The 27,780-nt window shown below is 46.9% G+C and overlaps 3 protein-coding genes and 1 long non-coding RNA gene across 7 annotated transcripts in view; 2 read left to right on the top strand and 2 right to left on the bottom strand.

Annotated features, from left to right (window-relative positions):
* The first annotated feature begins 607 nt into the window (after nucleotides 1–607).
* On the top strand, nucleotides 608–12,564 carry CCT6A (chaperonin containing TCP1 subunit 6A). The gene is made up of 14 exons (XM_083714606.1): nucleotides 608–748; nucleotides 4,217–4,280; nucleotides 4,977–5,111; nucleotides 6,065–6,238; nucleotides 6,593–6,696; nucleotides 7,590–7,700; nucleotides 7,851–8,010; nucleotides 8,143–8,225; nucleotides 9,221–9,317; nucleotides 9,669–9,816; nucleotides 10,192–10,325; nucleotides 10,635–10,737; nucleotides 11,755–11,827; nucleotides 12,227–12,564. Exons 1-14 carry the CDS (start codon nucleotides 615–617, stop codon nucleotides 12,297–12,299), a joined length of 1,593 nt encoding a protein of 530 aa, XP_083570732.1. The 5' UTR covers nucleotides 608–614; the 3' UTR covers nucleotides 12,300–12,564.
* Nucleotides 8,400–15,533, bottom strand: LOC310832782. The gene is made up of 2 exons (XR_014558436.1): nucleotides 15,411–15,533; nucleotides 8,400–8,897 (listed from the first exon to the last, which is right to left on the bottom strand). It is a non-coding gene; the product is annotated as an uncharacterized lncRNA (long non-coding RNA).
* On the top strand, nucleotides 15,439–26,069 carry SUMF2 (sulfatase modifying factor 2). Of its 2 annotated transcripts, none has more exons than XM_083714788.1 (9): nucleotides 15,439–15,633; nucleotides 16,412–16,553; nucleotides 17,718–17,832; nucleotides 18,192–18,236; nucleotides 19,789–19,939; nucleotides 20,786–20,841; nucleotides 22,393–22,477; nucleotides 23,031–23,199; nucleotides 24,906–26,069. In XM_083714788.1, exons 1-9 carry the CDS (start codon nucleotides 15,534–15,536, stop codon nucleotides 25,012–25,014), a joined length of 972 nt encoding a protein of 323 aa, XP_083570914.1. In that variant the 5' UTR covers nucleotides 15,439–15,533; the 3' UTR covers nucleotides 25,015–26,069. The 2 variants fall into 2 exon arrangements, with proteins under 2 accessions (XP_083570914.1, XP_083570915.1); XM_083714789.1 differs by having other exon boundaries at nucleotides 15,457–15,633; nucleotides 16,415–16,553.
* The window catches only part of PHKG1 (phosphorylase kinase catalytic subunit gamma 1), an 18,289-nt gene continuing 16,458 nt past the window's right edge, over nucleotides 25,950–27,780 (bottom strand). For 2 of the 3 annotated variants that reach the window (XM_083714725.1, XM_083714726.1), the window contains exon 10: nucleotides 25,950–27,598. In XM_083714725.1, coding sequence (XP_083570851.1) covers nucleotides 27,347–27,598 — 252 coding nt within the window. In that variant the 3' untranslated portion in view covers nucleotides 25,950–27,346. The remainder of the gene's footprint in view (nucleotides 27,599–27,780) is intronic. The other variant, XR_014558343.1, reaches the window with a different exon arrangement.

The following is a 27,780-nucleotide window of genomic DNA, read 5'->3' as shown; positions in this document are numbered from 1 at the left end:
TAGTAATATTCCCAACTAATTATAGACATAGCATGAGTATTGTCTATGATGTATGAGATACTATATATTAAATCATTATGCTTTACATATTTTTGTGTATTTCATTAAAAAATGTACATCAGTACTGCGTTTTATATCTATATGTATCTATATTGAAGGAGGTGAGGAGGAGGTGAGGTTTAGGTAACCTAAACATAGGTTAAAAATAAATACTAGTGCTATGAATTATTTATATTATTTATATAAAATTATTTAGATCCTTAAAGGGAAACACTTAATTTGCCTCAGAGTAAGACATCATGAATATAGCATGAGGCGCTTATGCATATTCATGGCCTAGTTTGCCAACGCCGGGGCCGAGGCCTGCCACGATTTTGCATAGCAACCGTCTCTAACTGCCATCCAGGCCTCCACCGTTTGCGCCCAAGGCGGCTTCCTCCTGAGCGACGGGTACGCCGGACCAATGGGAGCTGAGAGGCGGGCCCCCGAAACGGCGGAGTATTCTAGAAGGGGCTAAGACGCCACAACCCCCGCCCTGTCGGCGCCTGCGCCTGCGCGGGGACGCCCCTTTCTCTTATCACTCCCTTTCCTTTTCCTCGAGGCGGGCGGCCGACATGGCGGTGAAGGCGCTGAACCCCAAGGCCGAGGTGGCGAGGGCCCAGGCGGCTCTGGCCGTCAACATCAGCGCGGCGCGGGGCCTGCAGGACGTGCTCAGGACCAACCTCGGCCCTAAAGGAACCATGAAGATGTGAGGAGAGGGGAAGAATTGGGGGGGATGGGGGAGGCCGGTGGGCGCGCGGGGGGGGGAGGGGAAGGAGCGTGGATGCCGGGATGGGCGTGGCCACGTCGATCTCAGCCCACCCGCGTGGCGCTCGAGGGCGGAAATGGCGGCGCGTGCGCAGAGCGCGCCAGTGAACCCCGAGCCGGCTACGGGCTCTAGACTAGCGTGTGCATGTGTACAATGATTTGGTTAGCCCTGCTCAGAGTAGACCCATTGGAATTAAGATGATTTAAATACTATGCTTTAATGTTGTAACCTGCCCAGAGGAACCTTCGGGTGAAGAGCGAGTAATAAATAAAAATAGTAGTAATAATAATAATAATGACACAACTAGTGTAGGCCATTAATTTTAGTGGGCCTGCTCTGGAGGAAAATGAGTAGTAATAATATATAGTAATTTATTATTTATGCCCCGCCTATCTGGCTGGGTTTCCCATTGTCCAACTCGTCATTAATGCTATCATTAATGTCGTCAACTATTGTTCCTCTGCCTAAAAAATCCACAATCAGTAGTCTGAACGACTACAGACCAGTTGCACTGACCCCAATCATCATGAAGTGTTTTGAGAAACTGGTGCGCCGTCACATTATTTCCTGTCTTCCATCAACTTTTGACAACTACCAGTTTGCATACAGGGCAAATAGATCCACGGAAGACGCTATCACTACCACTCTCCATGCTGCTCTGTTCCATCTGGAGCAGCCGGGGAGTTATGTGAGGCTGCTGTTTGTGGATTTTAGCTCTGCTTTTAACACTATCCTCCCCCATAGACTGGTGTCCAAGCTAGAGGCGATTGGACTCTCCAACTCCACCTGTCTCTGGGTTTTGGACTTTTTGTCAGAACGTTCTCAGAGGGTTAGAGTAGGGTCACATATGTCCACAGCCCTTAGCCTTAACACCGGCTCACCACAGGGTTGTGTGTTGAGTCCCCTGCTCTATACTCTCTATACGTATGATTGTACAGCCATTTATTCCAGCAACAAAATCATCAAGTTTTCTGATGACACTACGGTGGTGGGGCTCATTTCAGGAGGGGATGAGTCCGCCTATCGGGACGAGGTGGAGCGGCTTTGTGCTTGGTGTGGAGAGAACAATCTGGCTCTTAATACGACTAAGACCAAGGAATTGGTGGTGGATTACAGGAAAAAAAAGGCGGACATTCAGCCCTTGTATATCAACGGGGAACGGGTGGAGAGGGTGGCGGAATTCAGGTTTTTGGGAGTGACTATCGATCAGGGCATGACTTGGAGCGCAAATACCACTGCTCTGGTGAAGAAGGCCCAGCAGAGAATTTATTTCCTCAGACTTTTAAAGAAGAACAATCTGAGTGAGAGACTGCTGGTGTCCTTCTACCGAGGCTCCATAGAGAGCATTCTCACATACTGTATTTGTGCCTGGTTCTCCAGCTGTACAGCTAGGAAGAGGAAGGTGCTCCAGAAGGTCATAACCACAGCCCAAAGGATTATTGGTCATCCCCTCCCATCTTTGGAAGAACTGTACGGTTCCCGTTGTCTTAGGAAAGCAAACAATATCCTGCAGGATGCATCTCACCCGGGACACAGTCTGTTTGTACTACTGCCTTCTGGCAGGAGATACAGAAACATCAAGTCAAGGACAAATAGACTGAAAAATAGTTTCTATCCAAGAGCTGTGGCCTTCTTAAATGCAGTAACTCGATAGTGTGACCTGGGAGTTTGATGGGTGTGGGTGTGGGTGTGGCTGGAATGTGGTTTGTTTGGTTGTTGTTGTTGTTTTGCTTTTGTTGTTTTTAAGGGATGGCATCCAATTTCGTTGCACTTGTGCAATGTTGCACTTGTGTAATGACAATAAAGAATCTATCTATCTATCTATCTATCTATCTATCTATTATTGATCGATTCCTAACCTCACCCCCCCTTAGAAATGTTGAACTGTAATACTATGGCATCTGCCACTATCCAGGGGTATTAGGTGAAGCAGGGTCAGGCCATTAGCCTACCAGGCTCTGTATTGCCCACAGCAGCGGTGGATAGGCTTTCAGGCTTGATGGATTTGCTTAAGATTTTTACTACCTAGCATTGAGATCCGCAAGCTATAGAGCCAAAACAAAATGATGGTGCAGGTTGAGCTTCCTAGAGTTATACCTAGAGTTAAGGAGCAGGATGCCTCTGAGCATGTGCTCAGCCAAAGAATTTGTTTTGGTACTACAGACTTATCTCATTTTGGACTTCCATTCACAATTACAAACCTGTTCTTTGTGAGCTGCTGCCATTTGGATGAGACAGCAGTGGGCTTGATGCATCCAAAATCTGACTTGACCATATGTGACAATAATTCACATGTGTTAAGAGTTCCCTCTCTTGCACAACTAAGAGTACTGGAGTCATCTGTTGTCTGGTGAGGTGAAGCAGCTGCAAAGAAAATCAGGAAAGGGACCTGGGCCTGTTTGTTTTCATTTGTGTGTGTGTGTGTGTGTGTGTGTGTGTGTGTGTGTGTGTGTGTACACACACACACACACACACACACACACACCAGGGGCGGGCATAAAGTTTATCTCTGAGCAACTTGCAGTATACTTGCTGCTAGCTTCCTGGGCAGCTTGCAGTAGACAAACACATTTCTGACTCCCAATTCTAACAATAGGCAATAAACTATCCACCCCCTTGTGCCTAAATTATACTGCTGAAACTTCTTGGATAGGGGTGCCCTGGAGTGGGTTTTTGTATAAAAGGTCAGTTTAGTATTCCAAATAAAATCCTAGTCTCCTAGTTACTTAATTCTAAATGTATGTTCTTTGCAGCAGGGTCTGGTTGATGGATCTTGGGTGGGGAAGGGGGGAGTGGACCCCCGTCTGAAACTGGAGAGGTGCTGTCAGGAAGCGTCAACAATTGAGCTAGATGGAGAAATGTCCTGACTTGGTATAAGACAGCTTCTTATGTACTGAGCAGAGGGCAGCAATTTTTGGCTAGCCTTTCCCAAAATAGAGGATAAGCCTGTCAGTGGTTGCATATTAGCTCCAGTATTGGTGTACTATGCCTCTGAATACCAATTGCTAGGGCATCATGAGTGGGAGAGGCTGTTGATATGCATGTCCTGCTTTTAGGCTTGCCAGAGGCATTTGGTTAGCCATAGTTTGAACAGAATGCTGGTCCTAGATAGGCCTTTGGTCTGAACCAGCAGGGTTCATCTTGTACGCAGCTACAAGGACCCAGCTGGCCTTTCACAAGTGGGCAGGCAGAGGTGCTTAGAAGCAGCTGCATCCAACATTGCTCCTCATCCTTCCCAAAAGAAGGACAAGTATCTGGTTGTGGCATGATCCCTTTACCTAAAAAAAAAAATGAGTCATTTTGCATATGCTGCCAGCAGCAGGGATGACTCTGCTATAATCACCTCCTGTCCTCAGCAAGAGGAGGCTGGGACCAGAGGGTTGATGGCTGTGCTTTGTCCCCACACAGGCTTGTGTCTGGTGCTGGAGATATCAAACTTACCAAAGATGGCAACGTCTTGCTTCACGAGATGGTGAGTTCTTCCCTCCACTAAGAACGTAACATTGGCATAATCTGGAGGTTTGTGGTGGTAACTGTAGGCATGAAGAATTGACAGCAGGTTGAACATAACTGCCCATCAGAGGTTCATAACTTGGAAGATTATAGGCAACCTTAAAACCATGAGGTGTATCCAACTAAGTCCTCAGAGTGCACCCATTTAAATGGACAATCTTGACTTAGATCCATTGATATCAGTAACTTAATTGCAAATGACTTTAGTTGGGTACAACCCCAGATGTCTAGTCCAGCCTTTCAGTTGCTGTTGAGCTCTGGCTCCCATCAGCCACCACGTCAACATTGGGGGATGATGATGGGGATCCCAACAATAACTGGAAGGCTCCTCCAGATTAGGGAAGGGCAGATCTTCTTGAAGGATCACTCTTAGGTTGTGTCTTTTTTCTTTTCTTTGAAACATAGTTTTTATTTTCCTCTTCCAACTGTTTAACATGGTTGCATTGGGATATATATCTTTGTTTACCTCAGAGCATATGAAAATTAACATGCAGTTTTGAAGTGACTGTTCGCCATCAAAGCCTGCTTCCTTCTCTGGTTCGGATCGTGGCATAAGATGCCAAAAATACCTATGCAAGGTTCAGTGTTGGGCTGATGGGAAAGCACACTGATGAGGAATAACTCTCTTGGATACTATTCCCCTTGTACCTCGCAGCAAATCCAGCACCCGACAGCCTCCTTGATTGCCAAAGTAGCGACAGCGCAGGATGACATCACTGGCGATGGGACCACTTCCAATGTTCTCATCATTGGGGAATTGCTCAAGCAGGCAGATCTCTACATTTCAGAGGTGTGTAGCAACTTTCTTACTTTATTTGCCCTGTGCTGGGTTGTGGGGGTTTGTTTGTTGGTTTATTTGTTTTTTAGGTGGTTGGCTGCTCTTTAGTTTCAGATTAAATAAGTTCACTTACGAGGTTTCATCATTTTAGTGATGCTGGCGCAAGCCTTTGGATGAAGATGAAATGGATGATACAGGAGGAATTTCTGTTGTAGACTCTTAACACTAGAATGTATATTTTTGGAAGGAGCAGAGCTCATCTGTCTGGCATCTTTACTGCGGAGCTGGACTTCTATGTTTCTTTAGACCAGGGGCCGATGGGAGTTGTAGTCCGAAACAGCTGAAGGGCAGCAGTTTGGGGGAGGCTGCTTTCTTCATACATCTGCTTCTTTGTGGTGTAATCAACAGTTGTCTGTGTGAAAATTTATGGAGCCTTCAAATCCCATTGCACGGTGAACACCCAAGTGAGCTCTGTAGTTCCCTTGGCATAACTCTGTGCTAGAGTAACCTGTGCTTTACCCTCTGCATTGCAAGGAACATACTTCCTTTCAAATGTATTCAAAAGGACAGGACAGTTGATCCTCAGGAGCAGACTTATTCCTTGATGAAAATTTGACAAGATTCTTGCAGGGGAAACTTTTTACTGCCTTCACAGATTTAAAGGCAGGTTTTGATTCTGATCTCCAGGGTCAGTTATGGCAGAAACTGGATGATGCTCTTGTGAAAGGCTTCTTTGCCTTATTAAGGCTTATAAGGATATACCCATTACCTGGGGAATTAGGCAAGGATGTATATTCTTGTCCCTACTCCATTCAATGATCTTGTGGATCTGTTACATTGTGAGATTCCAGTATGGCTGATTTCTCCCCCCCCCCCCCCTGCTTTGCCCAATAACGCATGACTGAAAATATTGAGAGGGTGGTGGATGTGTGCAGAAAATTTTTAATTGTTTGCTTTGGTGTTAGGGTTTGCACCCTCGAATAGTCACGGAAGGGTTTGAAGCTGCCAAGGAAAAAGCCCTCCAGGTCTTGGAGCAAGTCAAAGTGGTCAAGGAAATGGACCGGGAGACTCTCCTGGACGTGGCCCGGACCTCCCTCCGCACGAAGGTCCATGCTGAGCTTGCCGATATCCTTACAGAGGTGAGCGTTCAAGAGCCCTCTTAGTTTTCCACTTCAGGAGAAAAAGAGGTGAGCTTTCATGTTTTGATTGGAAGGAGAGCAGCAGTGGAGGCTGGTCCATTAGGGTGAGGGGGGAGGGGTTGCCCCACCAGCCTCTACTCAGCCTGGCCACACCTGCTGGCCTTCTTACCTGCAACCAATCAGGAGGTGGCTCTGCCTCTCATTGCCTCTGGCTCCACTTACCATTGGTGTTCTGGCCTTCCTCCCAGTCTTATGGCCGCCGCCACCTCTGCATTAGCAGAGGGTAGATATTTGGGGAGAGGCTTGCTAGGTCTTGGAGTGGCCTTTGATGGGGGCTGCTTTTTCTCTTTCAAGGCCGTCGTAGATGCCATTCTGGCCATCAGAAAACCAGAAGAACCAATAGACCTGTACATGGTAGAGATAATGGAGATGAAGCACAAATCTGAAACAGACACAGCGTAGGTACAATGGAAGGGGTCTATTCTTTAAATCGTTCTTTACATTTCTTCTTCCACTGCCTTCCTACTAGAAATCACACAGCTGCCACTGTGTTGCATTTTCTGCTGCTGAGATGGCAACGTGCTTAACTCTTTCCATGTGGCAAAGAGACAGAAGGCATATATGCCATGGCTAGCAGCCTCCCCTTTGTCTGTGCCAAGGATGCCGTTCTCCAAATGGTCTCAGTTAGAGGTTCTGAGCTATGAGAGTCAAACTGGCGTAAGCTTGAGGGCATGGATGAATTCTGTGTTGGCTTTGACAGTGGCCAATAGAGTCAGACACCATGCAAAATGAAAGTTCCTGCTGTGGACACTCCTAGCGGTATGCTGCATATTTGGTAGCCTGCCCAAGTCTGGAAGGGATACAGGTCTAAATTGTTTGCCACATATTAGGAGTCAGGGTGGTAGTAGAAAGCAGTTGGCTGCACATAGAATAAACAAGACACAAAGGTTGTTTAATCAGTTTATGATTTGATGATTCAAACACAGAGTTAGAAGGGACCCAAAGTCTTTGTTCCTACCTAGGTATTTGGTTAAATTGGAAATACTAGTTGTTGTTGCTGTAGTTTTGCTTGTTTACAATAGAATTGTTTAGCTGTTTATTGGTCGTATTTAAATTATTTTGTAGTTAGTGTGTATTGTTTTCCTCTGTTTATTTTTATTCTGTGTTTCCCTGCTCTGGGATTGGAAACATTCAGTGAAGAGCAAGAAAGATGATATTGGAGGGGAGGGGAGTTTCCTTTGTAATATGACTTTTCTTTAGACAAGCAGAATTAAATATCAAATTAATTAACCTAGGACAAAATTCTCAATAAAATACCGTAATATGTGAAATAAAAACTTCTTCTTAACAGGCTGATCAGGGGACTTGTCTTGGATCACGGCGCTCGCCATCCAGACATGAAGAAGAGAGCTGAAGATGCTTACATTCTCACTTGCAATGTATCACTAGAATATGAAAAAACGTACGTATGCATTGAGGGTGGCAGGCTTAATTGGCTGTAGGCTGGTCTGGTCTTCACATTCATGGGAGGAGATTTTTGGTATCACCTGAGTGTGCTTCCACCTATGTGCTTACTGTGGTGAGTTTCCAATCATGTTTTTTATGTTCCCAGAGAGGTGAATTCTGGATTTTTCTATAAAAGCGCAGAAGAAAGAGAGAAGCTAGTTAAAGCGGAACGGAAGTTCATTGAAGATAGAGTGAAGAAAATAATAGACCTGAAAAGAACTGTGGTTGGAGAGACAAATAAAGGTTTTGTAGTAATCAACCAAAAGGTGAGAGAGTTGGAGTGAGGAGCTCAGAATTGATTGGGACAGTTTTCTAAGAATAGACCTCTCATTGCACTAGTTGCCTTTCAAACTACAATCTGTAACATTTCAAAATAACATTAATTTCTATTTTTTCAGGGGATTGACCCTTTTTCCCTAGATGCTCTTGCAAAAGAAGGAATCGTCGCTTTGCGCAGAGCAAAACGAAGGAACATGGAGAGGTCAGTTTCTGGAAGGGTGGGAGGAAACATCTTGGGCACCAGTTTTATAAAGTTCATAAGATTTATCTACTACTTGATTGTGCAAGATCTCAAAACAGTTTACAAAAAGAATAAAACAATAAGATTTTTTTTAGTAAAAACAAAACAATAAAAAATTAAAATCAACTAAACTAAAAACATCAGTATTCTAAATATTTGGTAAGGCTTGTGTAAATAAAAATGTTTTTAGCAGGTGCCAAAAAGACAGTGCAGGCACCTGCTGGATGACAACAGTCAGGGAGTTACAAATGTGGAATGGATATTTTGGGGCACCTGTAGCAGTGCCAGTTCAAGAGGGCATATATGAGAAAGGCAATCTTACAAGTAGATTGGTCCCAAATTACAAATCAGCAAGCAGTGCAGATCTGAGCATATAGTAGTTCTTACAGTGATCGGCTGTTTGAGGGACAGCCTGAGGAAGAGCCTGAGAGAGCTGGTCTTGGGCAGAGTTGGTGGAAAGGGCCCACTTCTCCCACATGGAGCCAGTTGTCCTGGCTGCTGCTGAGCTGGTCTCTGGTCAGGGGGAGAGAAGGCCTGATGGACAATAAGACAATTGTGAAAAGGGATACCCCTTGTGCTGGAGTGATACACAGCAGCTCTGGGAGGAGGGTAGACTTCTCTTGTGCCATGATTCTAAGTGAATTGGAAGACCATCAGCACTGGTTTCAGTGAATCTGTGCTTCCAGTACAACTTAGCACTGCTGACTCCAGTTAGTTGTGTTTAGCCAAGCTGAATTTATTCTTTAGTAGGAATGGGTACCTAGTGCCCTCTAGATAATGTTGTACTGCAGCTCGCATCAGGGATGGCCCAGTGGTCAGGGATGGTGGGGGTTGGAGTTCAACACCACCTCCGGGATAGTGCAGGCAGCTTTCAAGAAGCCAGTCAACCAGTGTTATTGGTTAGGTTCAACCGCGTGACCTTAAATGCTGAAACATGGCTTTTTCCCACCTCCCAGGTTGACTCTTGCTTGTGGAGGCGTTGCTATGAATTCTGTGGACGACCTCTCTGTGGACTGCCTGGGACATGCAGGACTCGTCTACGAATACACACTGGTATGTGTCACCTTCCCCTTTCACGTTGCTGGCAATGGTTTTGTTTCTGTGGCAAGTGTTGCAAATTGGGAAACTCCCAAATAAAGTCTCTTAATGCCTTCTGGATCAGTGAAGGCTTCAGTACCTGCTTAAGTTTTGCCAAATGGTGGTAAGATCCCCCCCCCCCAGTAGTACTGCACAATTTTGTTTTGTTGCTCAGTTAATTGGAAAATGCAACTTGGACCACTGCATTAAAAATAATAAAAGCATCTCGGGGAGTATAGTCAGTGGGTTGCCTTTGCTGGAGCCTGATAGATTGTTGTGGCATTTATAACACTCAAATAATTCATTCCCTCTTCTTCTTGGCCCCAGGGTGAGGAGAAGTTCACATTCATTGAAAAGTGCGACAACCCTCGTTCTGTGACACTGTTGATCAAGGGGCCGAATAAGCACACGCTGACACAAATCAAGGATGCCGTCCGGGATGGATTACGTGCTGTCAAAAATGCAATTGAAGATGGTGAGTGGGTATTAGAAGCGCTTCATAAGGCTTTGATGGGCAGGGCATGGTGGGTTAAAAGGAGAAACTTTGATTTTGCTACATCTTCTCTATCAATGGTGGTGGTGGTTCAATTCCTAAAGGGGGAGAGCCCCCCCACAAAAGGCCCCAATTGGTGTGGAAATAAGAATACGAATTCTGTATTGTTAATAATATAAGAGAGTGTCCAAAATATGTAATTTGAACAGTCCTGTGCTACCCCTTGTAAAACAATGAACAGCAGAATGTTAACAGTTGAAAAGAACAAACATATAATAGTCAAAAAGATGCACATGTTGCCTTGAATTCACAGCCAGTGCGGTGTTTAAATGCTCTGTCACATTGTCCTTTTTGCAGGGTGTGTGGTCCCAGGTGCCGGAGCCGTGGAGGTGGCTATAGCTGATGCCCTCGTGAAGCATAAGCCCAGTGTGAAAGGAAGAGCCCAGCTGGGAGTCCAAGCTTTTGCTGATGCTCTGCTTATCATTCCAAAGGTCTGCTTGATGGGAAAATAAATCAATTTAAGGTGTTAAATTTACTTAGTTTTCTACCCGGTGGTTAAGGCAGCTGGGCTGATGGGTGTTGCATCTGGAATGCACCAGGCTGGCAAAGGCTGGGTTAAGGGGAGAACCATAAATAAAATCTCCCAAAGGTGCTCCAGTTGCAGAGGGAAGAGAATGCAGATGGAAGGGCAGGTTAAAAGGAAGAAGAGGATAGATAGAAATCTGAAGTGACATGTTTCATGAGTGTTGGCAGTTGTGGGGAGAAACCTGAATTTTCTTTGTGTTGTGATTCTTTCTCAGGTACTTGCTCAGAACTCTGGCTATGATCCACAAGAAACGCTTGTGAAAGTTCAGGCTGAGTACGCAGAGTCCGGGCAGCTGACTGGTGTGGACCTCAACTCTGGTAAGGGAAAGAGTGCAGTAAAATGGAGGTTGGCTTGATCTCAAGAAGGGCTGGGACCCTGATGTATTGTTCAAAGCCCTTCTGGATTTCAAACTTGGTGGAAGTGGAGGAGAAGTTGGCTAAGGAGCCCCCAAAACTGCTTATTTGACTTGAAAGTATTCTTTGTGTGGCTCTGAGTAACTATTTAAGGAGAAACAAATTCTCACCCAGAACCCAGCCTCTGGAGAGCTGTTCAGAATTCCAGCTCAGTCTAAACCGGTTCATTTGGCATGCTTACCTCTGTAGAAACCACTGAGAATGGGGTTAGTTGTATGAACTGGTTGGGGGTCAGCTCTTTATGCAGGCATGAAATGGGTTGGGTTTAAAAAAAAAAAAAAAAAAGTAAGTCAAACTGGTCTGTGTGAGGTGTTCTTGACTGTCCGACCTCCAAAGAACAGAGTGAATTCTAAATCCTAGAAAACCTGGACATTGAGGACTATGGCAAATGTCCAATCCCTGATCCAGTCCCCACCATCTCCAGGTAGGATTGGGAAAGGCCTCTATATGAAGCCAAGGAGAGCCGCTGCTAACCTGTGTAGAGCAGAGGTTGCTTATTCCTCCCCAGCTTCATGGTTTTGGACTAGCGCTCCCCAACATCTCTGAGCAGTGGCTGTTTGGGCTCATAGGAGTCCTAAGAACGGCTGAAGGGGCTGTAGATCAGCTACTTAGGGTGGTTACAGTTCTGAACCAGTTGGGCCAATGGTAGAAGTTCTTTGGTGTAAGGTTGATCAAGGCCTATAGAAGCCCACTGTAGCCTCTCCCCCCACCTCTTGGAATAAGATGTAGGTCATTTAGCTTCTCTAGGCTTTACTTCAGGTTTTGTGTGCTCAAGGCAGAATTCAACCCAGGCTTCTCAGCCTAAAGCACACATGAGCCTGTGAATAAATTTGTTCAGTCTCCATTACTGTTGTTTGAAGTATGTCAGTCAGCTACAGAATTGCCGTTGCTTTTTAAACATTTATTTCTTGTGTTTTCCAGGTGAGCCAATGTTGGCGGCAGCAGCTGGAGTTTGGGATAATTACAATGTTAAAAAGCAGCTGCTTCATTCAAGGTAAACGTTTTTTTCAGCTAGCAGAAGCTGGCAGTTAAAAGAAGAAACACTTGGCTTTTAAAGGGCTTGGCTTGCAGTCCTTCATAGATCTGTTGGTCAGTCAAGTCCAGTTGCATTTAGTAATGCTTCCTTTTCAGCAGGCTGGGGTGGTTTTGCTCTAGACTTTGCCTGTAGTCCAAAACAGCTAGAGGGGAACCTGCTTGGCAAAGGATGGGGTAAACAAATGATTGGCTTGAAAGCTTTCAGGGGTTTCTGTGAGGTGGCAAATATGAAGCATACATATCCAGAAGACTGTATGGGAAGTAATGTGAAGGAGGGAGGCAGGATGTTGGTTGCATTCCACAATCAATGAAATCTCTCTTCTCTCCCCCCTCACCCCCCCCCCGTTTTCTCTTTTAGCACCGTCATTGCAAGCAACATTCTCTTGGTTGATGAAATCATGCGTGCGGGGATGTCTTCTCTCAAAGGCTGAGCTGAAAAGCTGGCTTGAGGGCAGAGTGTGTCTCTTACAAGCAGCCTCTGGAATGAGTTCAAGGTGTCCCCCTGTATCCCTCCCTGCACAATTTAGGTGGATTTTCAGGCCAGCACAAGGAATTGGAGCTCTGCCTTTGGGAAATTCTGGCCACTCACAGATGAAAATTGTTAGCTTCTGTTACTATTTATTTTTTACATGCACTGACTGACTTAATACATCTGAAGTTACTGTCTTTCTACCCAATAAACAGTTCTGCTCTCTGCTTTGACTGTAGCAATGTCAATTTATGCCAGTCTGTTCTTTCGTTTCTTGCTCTCAGTAGCTGTTCCTGGCTTCCTCTCTGTGTTGTTGGCAGGAGATTAAGAGTTAAATTCTCCGGCAGGTGTCTCTCCCCCCCCCCCCCCCCGCCATCACCCTCCTTCCAGGTTGATTTCTGGCTCCATTATCAAGGAGGGTGTTTTCTCAGGTCTTGTTCATATTTTTAGCTGGTGGGGAAAGGGGGGTTTCCAAGACAATTGCAGAGGTGAATATTGTCCTGATGCTTGTCCATCTTGCTCCATGGGGAAATGAGCCTGGTGAAAGGTTATTCTTAATGTATCTCACCACCTTTGACATGGAACGGGCTACCTTGGAAAGCGGCAAACTCTTCTCCATTGGAGATTTTTAAACCAGTTGGGTGGCCATCTGTCAGGGATTTGCTAGCTGTGATTCCTGCATTGTAGGAGGTTGGACTAGATGAACCTCGGGGGGGGGGGTCCCTTCCAACTCTACAGTTCTTGGACATAGTTTTCCCATCTGATAGGTGGGCACCAGTCACCCTGGCAGGTTACTTGAACAGTGAGTTAATTGAGTCACCAGCCTCTGCTAGCACCCACAACATTGAGGGTTCTAGTCTGACACTGGAGGAGTAAGAAGAGCCCCATGTGGGGCATAGGAGAAAGTGTGTGTGTGCATGCATACACACAGATCCACAAACCTTAGGTGGGTCCCATGAAATGGGCAGGGTAGGTGCATGGGGCTGTTGGCTCTGAACAGTCAAAAAGAGGAGACCCCCAACAATTTAGCCCCTGCTCTCCCCCCCCCCCCCCCCGCTGGAGACAGCTTTCCTTACAGTATCCTGTCAGAGATTTTGGCTGTTAACCCATTACCTCGTGTCAGTGGATGAATGTTCTTTTCAGGCTGTGGTAAGAACCCCAGAGATGAACAGAACCCGAAAACCAGAGAGAGGAGGCTTAAGGGGAGAGGGCATGACAGGTCCACAGAAAAGGAACAAATCTCTAAAGCAGATTTTAAACCAGTGGTTCTCAAAGCTGGTGGTGGGATTACCTGGGGGGACCTTAAGAATTAAGAGGGTGATGGAAAGCTGATGTCACTGGATCAAATTCGTTTAACTAGTTTGAATTGCATTTTGAATAAATGGTTGAATTTTATAGTATTATTTTAATTCTTGGATTGTGAGATTTTCAACCTTTTAGGGTCCACAGCTCCCTTGACCACCTGCATTCTTTCTGTGGCACCCCTGTGGGGCTCAGGAGCCCAGTTAGGCCACCCTTTGCCTGCAGAGCTGGCAGCCTCTCGCCCTTTTTCAAACAGCCCCCCCCCCCCCTTTGTGGAGTGTTCCCTCAGCATTTTCTCCTCTCCCTTCTTCGAATCCCTCCAGGCAACTGCTGCTGCGGCCCCTGGTCTCTGAGCTGCCCCCCTACCCCAAACCACAGTTTTAAAGGGTAGGCTATGGGGCACCGGGGATGAGTTTATGAAACTGAAGTAACAGGAACCTGAAAAAGATTGGGAGACACTGGTCTAAAGATTGCTTTTCCAGCTATCAGAACCTGTTTGGAAGCCCCCAAATGAAGATGTGAAAGCAGCAACCCACACCCCTTCTCTTTATCCTCAGCAACTGATTGCTCTAGACTGCATTTGCAGCTGGAGGTTCCATTTATGCAGCAACCCTAACATGGCCCAATAGACCTCTCCATCTTCCACATGTTTGCCCAATCTTCTTTTCAAGAGGCCTCAACCAGCGACCATGTGAATTAAAGCAGGAGTGGCCTTCCACGTGTTGATAAGATTTGGGGCTCCTCTATGGCCATTTTCCATCCTTGGGAGGAACATCTGAAGGGCTGCAGGTGAGGCAGTCCTGCCCTAAATGAATGCCAGGATCCCTCCTTAGAGTAAACATTCTCTACTCACATCCCCTTGGCCTTGTTTTTGTACTGGTATCCATGATCTGTCCAGCTTGCTCCTTGGGGCAGAGACCTTTAATTCTCGTGTCATTCCATAAGGCAGCGCTGGGCGGGTGGGTGTCACATGCAGCCTTTGCTACAGTGTTTTACTTCGGAGTAAGAAAGCAGAGGATAAAGAAAGACATGGTATTTTAATGAATATTACAACAGAAATTTTCAATTTCCAGCTTTCTAATAAGAAATTAGCTGTGATTCCTGCATTGGGAGGGGGTTAGAATAGATAACCCTAGGAGGCCCTGTTCAGTTCTCCAATTATATGAATGCTTTGATAACTTGATGGCTGCCTTTTGATATAGCCCATCCATTTACCTGTTATTAATTTGGAAGAGAGACCTGTTAAAAATAATTGTCACTAATAATTCAGGTTATTTATGTATGCAACAACTGGTCTGTGTTTTGTTAGCCCCAAAATGGAAAGTGAGCGAGGTCGCAACCAAAGAGGATTGGCAACTTGAGATGACGTAATATGTAGAACTTGCAGATTTAAGATATAGAATAAGAGAGCAAGAAGAACATTTAAATAAGAGTGGAAAACATTTATTGAATATATCGAAAATATACAGCTGAAAACGGTGGCAACAGAGTAGCTAAATATTTTTTGGCGGATGTAAAAGTGGAAAAATTATTTGAATGGTTATAGTAAAATATGCAGGGAAAATATGTAAAATTAACCATGGAAAGAGAAGAAGGGAAGTCACTGGATATTTTACAGTTTGTAAAATGTTTATTTGAAATTGTAAAACAAAGTTAATAAAAATTATTTTTAAAAAAATCCTTCCAAAACAGGGAAGAGGAGTCACGCATTCAGCGCAGTTTTATTTTTTATTGGGGGGCGGGGGGAGAAAACGAAAAGAAAGCTTCCCACGTGCTCTTTCCTCGGCTGACCCCGGAAGCGATTCCTTGCCTTGCCCTCGGTTCCCTTTGCTGCCTTCAGCTGCAACTCAATTCTGGGCGCGGGAAGGAGCCGGTGGGCGCCTCTCCCGCTGCCATGACGTCCGGACCGGCGTCGGGGCGCCGCGGCGTCGGGGTGCTTTGGGCGGGCCTGATCTCCGCCTGGGCGCTGGCCGGGAGCAGCTCCCAGCAGCCCGGTGAGTCTCCCGCCCAACTTCCTCCTCCGGATCGCAGGCTGGAGAGTTTCTCCAGGCCTTGTCTTCCTCCTCATCGGTAGACCTATGCCTTGCTTGTCCCGCGGGAGAAGTTGCATGAAACTAATTTCAGCCTTGCAGCGAATGAGTATTAGTATTAATATTATTATCGATGGTGCATCTGATGCATGAAACGGATTTCAGCCTTGCAAGGCAATTATTCACATTACCTTTATTATTGCTGATGCATGAAACGGATTTCAGACTTGCATAGAAATTATTCTTATTGAATATGCATGAAACAGATTTCAACCGTGCATAGAAATTATTCTTATTGAACCTTCAGCAATGGGGGCTGCTCAGACATGGCTTCATTAGGCTCGCTGAAGTTAATGAGCCTGGTTAGGTGCATTGGGTGTCCCTATCTTCAGGTGTACTTGCGCAACGCAGGTGTGAGCACACAGACACTGATGCATCAAACTTATTTCAGACTTAGATACCCATCATCTTTCCCTTCCCTGTTTTCAACTTCTGCAAATGGGCGCACTGGAACGATTCCCCCTGGTGTCCTAACATTTAATGGTGTCCTCTGTTGGTGGATGCTAATATAATTTAGGCATATTTTTTCTGCAGAGACATCATTTCATATAACCGTAGCGTTGGAAGGGACCCAATGGGTCATCTAGTCCAACCCGCTGAAAAGGCAGAAATGTAGGAATCGTAACCACCATTTTTGTGTGTGCTGACTCTCTCTCCCTGTTGATTTACACCCTCATCTCAGCAGACGACAGTGTGGTGCGGCTGTCTGGTGGGGTGTTCCAAATTGGGGCAGGTTTCTTGGACAGTAAAAAAGGAGACGGAGCCTTCAGGATAGTCAAACCGTTCCTGGTGGACAAATATCCAGTCACCAACAAAGACTTCCGGTAAGGCATAAATCCCACGCTTGCTTGAGGCTCGCTGTGCTCCTGGGTCCATGGGAGTGTGGCGTTGCAAAATTGCAATGATTTCTGTCTCAGTAGGACATATGAATAGGACTTCAGAGTGTTCAACATGTTCTGCATATAGTTTATTTTTTATTTCCTTTATAAGAGTATTTCTAAGCTGCCAGCTCGTTCCCCATGCCTGTTCTACACTGGCTGGCAGCAACAGGGTGATATTTCCAGCTCTGGCTGAAGGACGTCAGGGATTTGAACCCGAGACCGTCTGCATGCAAAGCACATCCTCTGCTGCTGAGCTATGAGGGCCCTTCCCTGAAGCAGATATTGAGAAAATTGAAATATTGGCTATATATGATGCTCTATGTAGTTTAACTGTCCAGTGGGAAGTGTTCAGATTAGGACCAGTGTAACTGATGGCAAAAAAGTGATGGTGCTTTCCTCTACATTTATAAAGCTATGCATGAGGTTGAGAAAGCGGACAGAGAAAAGCTTTCCTCCCTCTTTCTTGTAACAATAGAACTCATGGGCATGCAGTGAAAGTGAATGTGAGAAGATTCAGGACGAATAAAAGAAAGTCCTTCATGCAGTGTATAGTTAAACTGTGGAACTCACTCCCACTGGAGGCATTGATGACCACCAACTTGGATGGCTTTTAAAGAGGATTAGATGAATTCATGGAGGAAGAAAGGGCTATCAGTGTCTACTAGCTGTGATGGCCGTAGTCTGTCTCCATGGTTGGAGGCAGTAATGCTTCTGAATGCCAGTTGCTGGAAGCCTCAGGAGTGGAGAGGGCTCCTGGGCTCAGGGTCATGCTTGCGGGTTTCCCATTAAGAGCATCTGGTTGGCCAGTGTGAGACCAGGTTGCTGGCCTAGATGGGCCATTGACCTGGTCCAGCCGGTTCTTTTTATGATCCTGCTATCTCAGACCTCCCATCCAGTAGCCTCCCAGGATGTTTATGGTTGGGAACATAATAGGTAGAAAAAGAAAATGGGTCAAGAGAGGTGTTCAGATGTGCTGGATGAGAAAAGTTGGACTGTCAATCAAAGCTAGGCTTTGCCGGGGCTGATGGGAGCTGTCCTGGAGGGCACCAGGTTGGGGGAGGCTGATCTAGGGATTTGTGTCTAAATTCCTGGTTTGAAAACCAACAGGGAGTTTGTGAGAGACCAGAAGTACAAAACAGAAGCGGAGCAATACGGGTGGAGCTTTGTCTTTGAGGATTTCGTCCCCCAAGAGCTGAAGAAGAAAGTGACACGGAAACTGGAGGTAGGGGGACAGCCCTAGAGACGAAGGGTGTTCCTGGTGGGGCCTTAGGTCATGGGGGTAAATGTCCATCAGAAGCCTGTTCCTGCAAACAATATGTTTCCTCCCCCCGAAGATTCTGGATGTTGTCCCTCCAAAAACTGAGACTTGCCTAAAGTTTCTGTGCCATGCTATATAAAAGGGTAGCTTGATGCTACCTGCCCATGGTTTGCCCTGCTCTCAAGCCATTGGCCAAGCTTCTGTGATGTCACTAGTAATACCTTTTTCCTAAAACGGGGACATAATTATTGTAAGGGGGGAGGTGGGCAGTATTAGCACTGGTGAGATCTTTGCTTTGAACACGCTTTTCTTCCTCCTTTTAGTCTGCCCCGTGGTGGCTTCCTATTGAGAAAGCATTTTGGAGACAGGTGAGTCTTACGTAGGGGCAGGGGAATGTTCATCCTTCTATAAGAGTGATGTCACTGAAATGGTCCATGTTGACATCCAAGGAAAGGGAGTAAAAAGTGGCCATTAGCTGGAGCCCACAGATCATCATAGAGCCTATTTTTGGAAACAGCTTTGAGGCTTTTCAAGCGATGTACAGTGGTGCCCCGCAAGACGAATGCCTCGCAAGACGAAAAACTCGCTAGACGAAAGAGTTTTCCGTTTTTGAGGTGCTTTGCAAGACAAATTTCCCTATGGGCTTGCTTCGCAAGACGAAAACGTCTTGCGAGTTCTTGCGAGTTTTTTCCCTTCCCCCCCTTTTTCTAAGTTACTAATAGCCGCTAAGCCACTAATAGCCGCTAAGCCGCTAATAGCGCTAATCCGCTAAGCCGCTAATGGCCATGCTTCGCAAGACGAAAAAACCGCTAGACGAAGAGACTTGCGGAACGAATTATTTTCGTCTTGCGAGGCACCACTGTATGAACTCTGTGAAATAAAAAAATTTAAATGCCACAGTTCACAACCTGACACACCAGATCCTTATTTCCATCCACCTGTCGCGACAAGTAAAAGAACGTCCTGCTTCATGCAATGCCTAGTTAAACTTTGGAACTCCCTCCCACTGGAGGCAATGATGGCCACCAACTTGGATGGCTTTAAAAGAGGGTTAGGCAAATTCATGGAGGAAGAGAGGGCTATTGATGGCTTCTAGCCAGGATGGCTACACTTTGCCTCTACGGTCGGAGGCAATGATGCTTCTGAATATCAGCTGCTTGAAGCCACAGTGGGGGCGAGTGCTCTTGTGCTCAGCTCCTGCTTGCAAGTTTCCTAGAAGAGGCCACCCGTAGAACAGGATGCTGCACTAGATGAGCCATGACAATGTCAGATGATTGACACTTGTCAAAGTTCAAGGGAGGTTGCTTTAACTTGCATCCATCTGTCAGTGTCAATTCGCTGGTTGTCAGTTACAGGGAGCCCCTCTGAAGTCTGCAGAGGGGAAATTGCTCCCCAAAACAGAACTTTATTTCCAGAGGAATCAGTTTGTCTTCAAAGCGCTGGAGGAAGCTCTTTCAATGCAAGCCACTTCCTCCTCATCCCTTGGCTACACTAGGAGGCTAGTTTGGTGTTCGCCCCAGAGAGGAGAATGAGCAACAGGCTCGCCCCTCTACCACCCAGATTAGGGCTATGGTTCAGACTTTTTCAGGGCCCCTTGGTCCCATAAATTCCTCCCCAGTGCCCCCTACCCTATAAAAAGTATTGTGCAGAATAGTGGTTTGCATGACCCGCTAAAGAAGATCATAACACGGTGACATTCAAAACAGTTACAACTAATTGCACATTTACTCAAAAATCCTGGTAAGACTATTTACGGTAGTTTAATTAACTCAACAAAACTGATGCACTAGATCCAGGGATACCAGCTTCTCTGATAGTCAGCAGTGGCCGCCATCTTGGGTCTGCACTGGTGCTCTGTGTCATCGTTGTTTACTGATACTGTGGGCTGGTTCAAGGCCTACTCAGAGTAACCCCAATCAGCCCGCAGGTCCCGGATCTGGCATCAAGGAGAGGCTGGACTTCCCGGTGCTGCACGTGAGCTGGAACGATGCTCAGGCCTTCTGCATGTGGAGAGGGAAGAGGCTGCCGACCGAGGAGGAGTGGGAGTTTGCTGCCAGGGGGGGCCTGGAAAGTATGTAAGCGAAGGGCCTGGGGTCGCGGTGGCGGCAGCTTCATCTGGCCAGCGTATCCAGACCAGGGGAGAGCAGGCTAGGTTTTTTGGGGGGGAAACCCTCATCCAAAGAGACCAGCCTCTGAGCACAAAGCTGGCTCTGAACGGCCTCAGACAAATTGTCAGGGCACGGGGAGGAGACAAAAAGGAGGTTTAGAAGTATTTCATTATTGCTGGCAGCTGTTTTTGTGCCCTGGATTCCTATAAAGTGGGGCAGGGGCTATTTTTTCTCCCCTTTCCTCTCTCTCTCTGCTACCTCCTTTTCTTTCTCTCCCCTCTCTCTGTGCCACCCCCTTTACCTCACTTTCCGCTCATTCCATCCATGTGAAATTTAGGCCTTCTAGGACCACATAGGCAGTACAAATGGCAGTAGATTTATGAGGGGTTCTCTGGTTAAAGTGGGGAGTGTGGCATAAGGAGGACTCCCCCCCCCCCACCCACACACTCTAAGGCTTTAACAGGATTTTTCAACAGGATTCAGGATCGGGGAGTCAATTTAAGTTTAGCCCAAAGGCAGCAAAACCATTCTGACCATCTCTCTCTCTCTCCCCCCCCCTCTCTCTCTTCAGGCATAAGGGGGGGGGGTAAGATTTCCGGCTGAGCTGCTGCTGTTTCCCTTCTGCATCATCATCAGTCATTTTAATTTAACATTTTTAGGATGGTATTAAAACCACCCTTTCCTGCTTTCCTGGTTTGATAAGAGAAGGTGGTGTTTGCGTGTGTAAACATGTTGGACTTAAAAAATAACCTTTTCTAAAAAAATTTTTTTAAATGACCTTTTCTTTTTCCCTCCCTATCTTTTGCCAGACAGGTTGTATCCTTGGGGGAACAAATTCCTTGCCAACCGTACAAACCTCTGGCAGGTAGGAAAACTGGAGAGCAGGGCTTTGGGAACCTTGGTTCCAGCCTTTCCCCAACCTGGTGCCCCCGGCTGATGAGAGTTCTAGTCGGAAACACCTGGCATACCGCCTACTAGTCTTCCATTTGTGTTTTGTCATGACTCCTATTTATTTATTACATTTATATCCTGGCTTTCCTCTTAAGGAGCTCTAGGTGGCATATCTGGTTCTCTCCCCGTTTGTTCCTCACAACAGCCCTGTGAGTTAAATTAAGCTGAGAGGCAGAATGGTTGCCCAGCAAGGTTCATGGCTAAACATGGAGGGTGCGGATTTGAACCCTGGTCTCTCTGAGGCCCTAGTCTGACACTCTAACCACTATGCCACAGCTGGCTGTCACAGACTGGCCCCTTCTGCAGGAGACTCTGTGACTGCAGTATCTCCCCAGCCTCTGGGGAGTCTTAGGAAAGCAACGAAGCAACACTCAAACTTTGGAACTCCCTGCCTCTTGACATCAGGGACTCTTTCTGGTGCCTGCTAAAAAACATTTCTGTTTCGACAAGCTCGCCTAGATGTTTAGAAAGCTAATGAAAATTTTAATTCTGTTTTTAGTCTATTGTTATTTCAGCTTTTCGAAAGCCTGAAATGATTGCTGTTATTCTTGCTTATCAATAGCATTACTGTTTTATCATTTTTGTAATCCCCTTTGAGGTGTTTTTTTCTATATGAAATAAAATAAAAAGCTTGTATCCCACATGCTTTTAGCTCTGTGGCGTGACCACACTTGGAATCTTCTGTGCACTTTTGGCAGCTGCATCTCAGAAAGCCACCTGACCATTTCCTGCTTAGTCTAATCCTCTGAACCTTCTGTTTTTATTATCAATAAACAAAATAAGCCAAAGACAAGGAGCATAATGAAAGACCATTACAGCACGTTGAAAGCAGCATACGGTTGGACATTATCATTGAACTTGTTGTTACAAACGCTACGAAAAGTACAAACGAACCTGGTTTATATGTATTATTTTGCAATAAGTCAATTAATCATAGTTACTGTAAATAATTTTTTCTCTATCCATTTGGATATGCAGGCAACCCCCAATCTGTTCCAGGTCATCTCGCACAATGACGGAGCAGGCATAAGCCCCTGTTCTGGCCACTTCCCAGTCACTGCATTGCATGCGTGGCCGCACATCAATTGGATGTGCTTAAATCAGTTATTGCCACCCACCAATTACTAGCTGTTATAATCTCAGCAGCAGCTATAACATTGAAACACTATTTTTTGATCATTTCCTGCAATAACAGGATAACCAAGCAGAAATATTTTAGGTTCCCAGGGTATATGGTATCCTAACATATCAGAGACATTAGCCTGAAAGGATTACCAGATTTCTGCAGCTTCTTAACGGACGCAATCCTGAGTGTTTTTTCAAGGCCAGTTCTCACGTTTTGCTGCTCTTAGTTACAACTGAATCGGCTTATTCCCTGGGATGTCCTTTGGGGCTTGTGACTCCAGCGGGGCAACACACACACACACAAATATTAAGTGGATGCTCCTTCCCTCTTTCTCCACAGGGTGATTTTCCTGCTGTCGACACAGCCGAAGACGGCTACCATGGGGTCTCCCCAGTGGCTGCGTTTCCTCCTCAGAACAACTATGGTAAGGAAAGTTTGTTTATTGCATAGATATCCTACTTTTTCTTCCGAGGGGCTTGAGGTGGTGCACATGGTTCTCCCCCTCCCATTTTATCCTCACAACAACCCTGCAAAGGCTGAGAGGCAGAGACTAGCCCAGTTATCTTCATGATGGCCAAGGGGGGATTTGAACCGTGGTCTCTTAAATCCTAGTCTTGACACTCTAACCGCTATGCCACACTGGCAACTCCTCCTTCTAGACTCCACAAAGCTTCCTTGGATCGCTTAGTCGGTGGAGCGTGAGGCTCTTAAGGTCAGGGTTTGGGGTTCCAGCCCCACGTTGGGCAAAAGATTCTTGCATTGCAGGGGCTATTGGACGAAATGGCCTTCCAACTCTATGTTTTTGTGATTCCATACTCTGTTACCAGGACTTGGTTCGAATCTCCCTTTAGCTGTCCCACACACTGGCCAATGAGCTACAGTAGTTTTGGTTCCTGAACATGTGCAGAGTGCATTTTCCTCCCCAGTGGGGGAGGAAAGCAAGTAGCCTAACCAACTGCTGTTGATCTGTATCCCAGGCTTATATGACCTGTTAGGAAATACCTGGGAATGGACAGACTCAGAGTATAATCCAGAGGGGCCTACCGGGGTCCGCCACTCTGCTCAGGGGATGCGTGTTCTGCGAGGAGCCTCTTGGATTGACACGGTGGACGGATCAGCCAATCACAAGGCTCAGCTGACGACAAGGTAGGTTGGCCATTGGGCTCCTCATTAGCATCACCCCACCCACCTGCTCCACCCACTAATATTTAGCACTTATTTTGAAAACTGAACGCCTCAGCTGTCCAAAATGGACTCCCGTTTTCTGAATCTGACAGTTGTAACTGAGGTTTCACAATTTAAATCTCTGAAATTTTGGTTTTGTGGGAATGGTTTTTAAAAACACACACGGGTGACATTTCTCCCTGAAGTGTTAAGCCACATTCACTTGACAGTAGTCCATATTGCAGTCAGTGGGGCTTACGTCTGAGTAAAATACAGTGGTGCCTCGCAAGACGAAATTAATTCGTTCCGCAAGTTTTTTCTTCTTGCGAGTTTTTCGTCTTGCGAAGCACGGTTTCCCATAGGAATGCATTGAAAATCAATCAATGCGTTCCTATGGAAACTGCCTTCAGACCAGGTCCGGGGACAGTCTGTCCCCCAACCTCTTCTGAAGGCTGGGGGGGGGGGCAAGGCTGTTCTGAAGGCTGGCGGTGGGAAGAAAAGCCCTTCTCCCCACCTCCTGCCCCGCAAGCTCTGGGGACAGGAGGGCTTTGCTGCCGACCACCAGCATTTTAAAAGCCCCCGGCAGCGAAGCCTCCACTGTCCCGGGGCGATTTTAAAATGCTGGTGGGTGGCAGCGAAGCCTCCGCTGTCCCGGGGCGATTTTAAAATGCTGGCAGGCATTTAAGATAGCCCGGGACAGCGGAGAAGTCTCCGCTGTCCCGGGAAGGCAGGCGGGGGAGAGCGAAGACTTTCGCCCCCCGCCGGCCTTCAGAAGAGGTCCTGGACCTCTTCTGAAGGCTGGCGGGGGGGCAAAAGTCTTTGCTCCCCCCCCCGCCTTCCTTCCCGGGATAGTGGAGAAGCGCAGCACGTTTCTCCACTATCCCGACGGCTTTTGAAGGCAGGCGGAGGGGAGCAAAGACCTCTTCTGAAGGCCGGCGGGGGGCCAACGTCTTTGCTCCCGACGGCCAGCATTTTAAAAGCGGTCCGGGATAGCGGGAAAGCGCAGCGCAATTCCCTGCTATCCCGGACCGCTTGTAAAATGCTGGCGGTGGGGAGCAAAGCCTTTCGGCCCCCGCCGGCCTTCCTGGACCTCTTCTGAAGGCCGGAGGGGGGCGAAAGGCTTTGCTCCCCACCGCCAGCATTTAAAAGAGGTCCCCGGAGATTTCCCTATGGGCTTTCTTCTTGCGAAGCAAGCCCATAGGGAAATTTGTCTTGCGGAACGACTCAAAAATGGAAAACTCTTTCGTCTTGCGAGTTTTTCGTTTTGCGAGGCGTTCGTCTTGCGGGGCACCACTGTAGCACTGATTCTAACAGGGATGAAGAACTTCGGGGTTGCAACACTGGAGCGCTGCTGCCAGTCAGTGTAGATGGTACTGAACTAGATGGACCTGATGGTTTGATTCTGTTGACGGCAGCTTCTTACATTCCTCTGAATTTGTCTGATCCTCTTGAGGAGCCCTTGATTTAGGTTCATGAGGACGAGGGACCTTCAAAAGAAGGGCTGTGAGCTCAGGGCAGCTGCCTGGCTTGCAGAAGGTCCCAGTGGCCTCTCTTAAGTAGCGCTGAGAAAAGACTCCCTGGAGAGCCATTGCTGCCAGTCAGTGCCAAGAATACTGAGGTGGGCTGGTGGGCTGACTCAGTATGAAGCAGCTTCTTGGGAACTAACCTTTCCCCCTTTTGCTCCTTAGGATGGGGAACACTCCAGACTCGGCCTCGGACAACCTGAGCTTCCGGTGTGCTGCCAGCCTTGCCGAGCAGCCACCCCCGGCAACTGGGAGCGAAAAAGCAGAGCTCTGAAGGTGCTTCCTCCCAAAAGGACACAGACCTTTTCTTCCGTGGAGAGACCGGATCCCGGCTTTGGTTCTGGGGAGGAGCCTCTTGTAAAAGGAGGTTTAGGAAGGGCTGAATTGATGATGCTGCAAGTTTGAGGCAAAGGTGTCTTCCCCAACCTGGTATCTTTCATATGTGGTGAGACCCTAAGGGTCAACCCTTGGCAATGCAGGAATTACAGCTCCATATCAGAATCATAGTTGGAAAGGACTGAGGATCATCTAGTCCAACCCCCTGCAATGTAGGAATATGCAGTTGTCCCATATGGGGGTTGAACCTACAACCTTGCTGTAACCAACGAAAGGCCACTCAACCTCTCTATAAAAACCTCCCACCAAGGAGAGTCCACCACCTTCCGAGGGAGCCTGTTCCTCTGTCCAACTGTTCTTCCTGTCAGAAGTTTCTTTGTAATGTTTAGTTGGAATCTCCTTTCCTGAATCCATTGTTTCAGGTCTGACCCTCTGGAGCAGCAGGAAATAAGCTTGCTCCATCTTCCACGTGGCAGCCCTTCAGAAATTGGAAGAGGGGTCTTGTTTCACCTTTTCAGGCTCAACATGCCCAACACCCTCAGCTGCTCCCCGTAAAAGGCTTGGCTTCCAGACCCTTCATCGTCTGGGTCACCCCTCCCTGCAAGTGTTCCAGGAAGGTTGATGGGAGTTCGAGTCCAGCCACATCCACAGGGTACCAGATTGTGGGAGGCTGAGCTGCAGAACACTGCAGAATAAACGGATTATAACTTGGAAGCGCAAAGAGGCGCCTGTTTGGTCATAGGATTCTAGAGTTGGAAGGAGACCAAATGGTCCTCTAGTCGAACCCCCTGCTATATGAAGAACCCGGTAGACATCGCTAAGCAAGTGATTTGAGGAAGCAAGATGTTGCTGTGCAATGAACCAAAGTCCACATCCAATAAATAAAGCACATTTATTCATTCTTAAATCAATCCCTCCCCTAGAAAACCAATCCATTCCCTTCCGTGTGTGCAGCTGTAATAAATAGTCATAATAAATATTTCACACCCCTGAGCTATTGGGCTGATGCTATATATAGCAGGAAGTGCGGGGGACATCCCTAGCCCTCCAGATGTTGCTGAACTGCAACTCCCATCAGCCCTGACCATTGGTTGTGCTTGCTACGGCTGATGGGAGTTGTGGTTCATCAGTACCTTTTCTCAGGCTTGCTGGACACTCCCTTTGCCGCTGGGCATCACAACACAGACATGAAGCAGCAGTTATGTTCCAGAGTCCATGGCAGGCCAACCAGAGGAGGCAAAGGCCTCCCTCCTGGTCCAGCATCCTTGTTTCCAGCGCTGGCTGCACAGACGCCTTCAGGAACACAAGAAGCCGAACTTGACAGCAAGAGGCAACCCCAGCTCCCCCTGCCCAATCCCATTGTTTGTGCCCTATGATCTGGTATTCTGAGGTATACAGCCTCTGACACTGGAGGTTCCATGTTTATCTCTCGCCACTCACAGCTCCTGGAAAACCATGCATTTGTCTAGTCTTAAAAGATTTCTTGGGGCAGCAAATTCAATATTTCTAAGAAGTTTAAGGGCCTTGGGACTCCTTTCCATACAGCAGCTTCTCTGCCTCATTTAAGCAGCCATACACTGGGGGTGAAAAGAAGCTTGCTTCACCTGTTGAGTTTCTTCAGAGGCCCTGTTGAATTTCTTCCTGCCATGCACTCCTTTTTACGTTGCATGGAGATGACCCTTCAGTGGCTGGAGTTTACCGCTTCAAAATTGTTAACAGAATCAGAATTGTGAGCTGGAAGGGGCCACAAGGGTTATCGAGTTCAAACCCCTGCAATGCAGGAATATTCGATGCCTGCATTTAATTTCTGAGCATATATCGCCTTGCAGATTTTTGTCCGCCACTCTTAGGATGGGGCTGGTTAAAGTTAAACAATGTCCCACCCTACCTCCCCAGTCCAGGAAGAAAAACCAGACAAAATTCTGCAAGTTTCTAGAGCACTACTATACTGTTATAATTTTGGTGTGTCTCAGACTGTGTAATTAAGGAAAGTATATATAATGAGAGCATGTGGTATTGTGGTTAGATTGCCAGACTAAGACTTTGGGTTCAAATCTCCACTCCAGCTCAGCCATAAAGTTCTCTGGAGATTGCTCACCCTAGCCTACCTCACAGGGTTGTAGGGAAGATAAAAATGGTGAGCAGGAAGTGTTGCTGAGCTCCATGGAGAAAAGGCAATATGAGTTGTTGTTTTTAAAGTAAATAATAAGGTTTTGCTTTAGCTGTTAACATGCTGGAAGGCTTCGCCTGACCACCGAGCGTGCTGGAACTCAGAACAACTCTTCTTCGGCTGCCAAGCTGAACAGAACGGCCTTGGGAGTGTTTTCAAAGAGAGCAGCCCGGTTCTGGGCTTCACCCTTCTTCACCCAGTGCCCATAGATCCGGAAGGCGCAAGCGTCAATCAGTTTGCGGACAGGCTTCAGGCTGTAGGGGTCCCGCTGCAGCACGTCCCTGGTGATGGGCTTGACGTTGCGGTAGTTGAGGTAGATGCGGACCGATGCCAGGACAGTCAAGCAGATGACCTGGAGAGGGAGATGGAACACGTTTAGAAACTCAGTGACGAGGGCTGTAGGCTGATAAAATGAAAGGACAGCACATAGTTAAACTGTGGAACTCACTTCTGCAGGAGGCAGTGAGTGCCACCAAATTTGGATGGCTTTAAAAGAGGATTCAGGACGCGGGTGACGCTGTGGGTTAAACCACA

This window comes from Podarcis gaigeae (genome assembly GCF_964106915.1).
Source record: "Podarcis gaigeae genome assembly, chromosome: 15".
NCBI classification, from domain to species: Eukaryota; Metazoa; Chordata; class Lepidosauria; order Squamata; family Lacertidae; genus Podarcis; species Podarcis gaigeae.
Note: the sequence above shows the minus strand (reverse complement) of the source record. Positions and strands in the feature narration are given on the sequence as shown.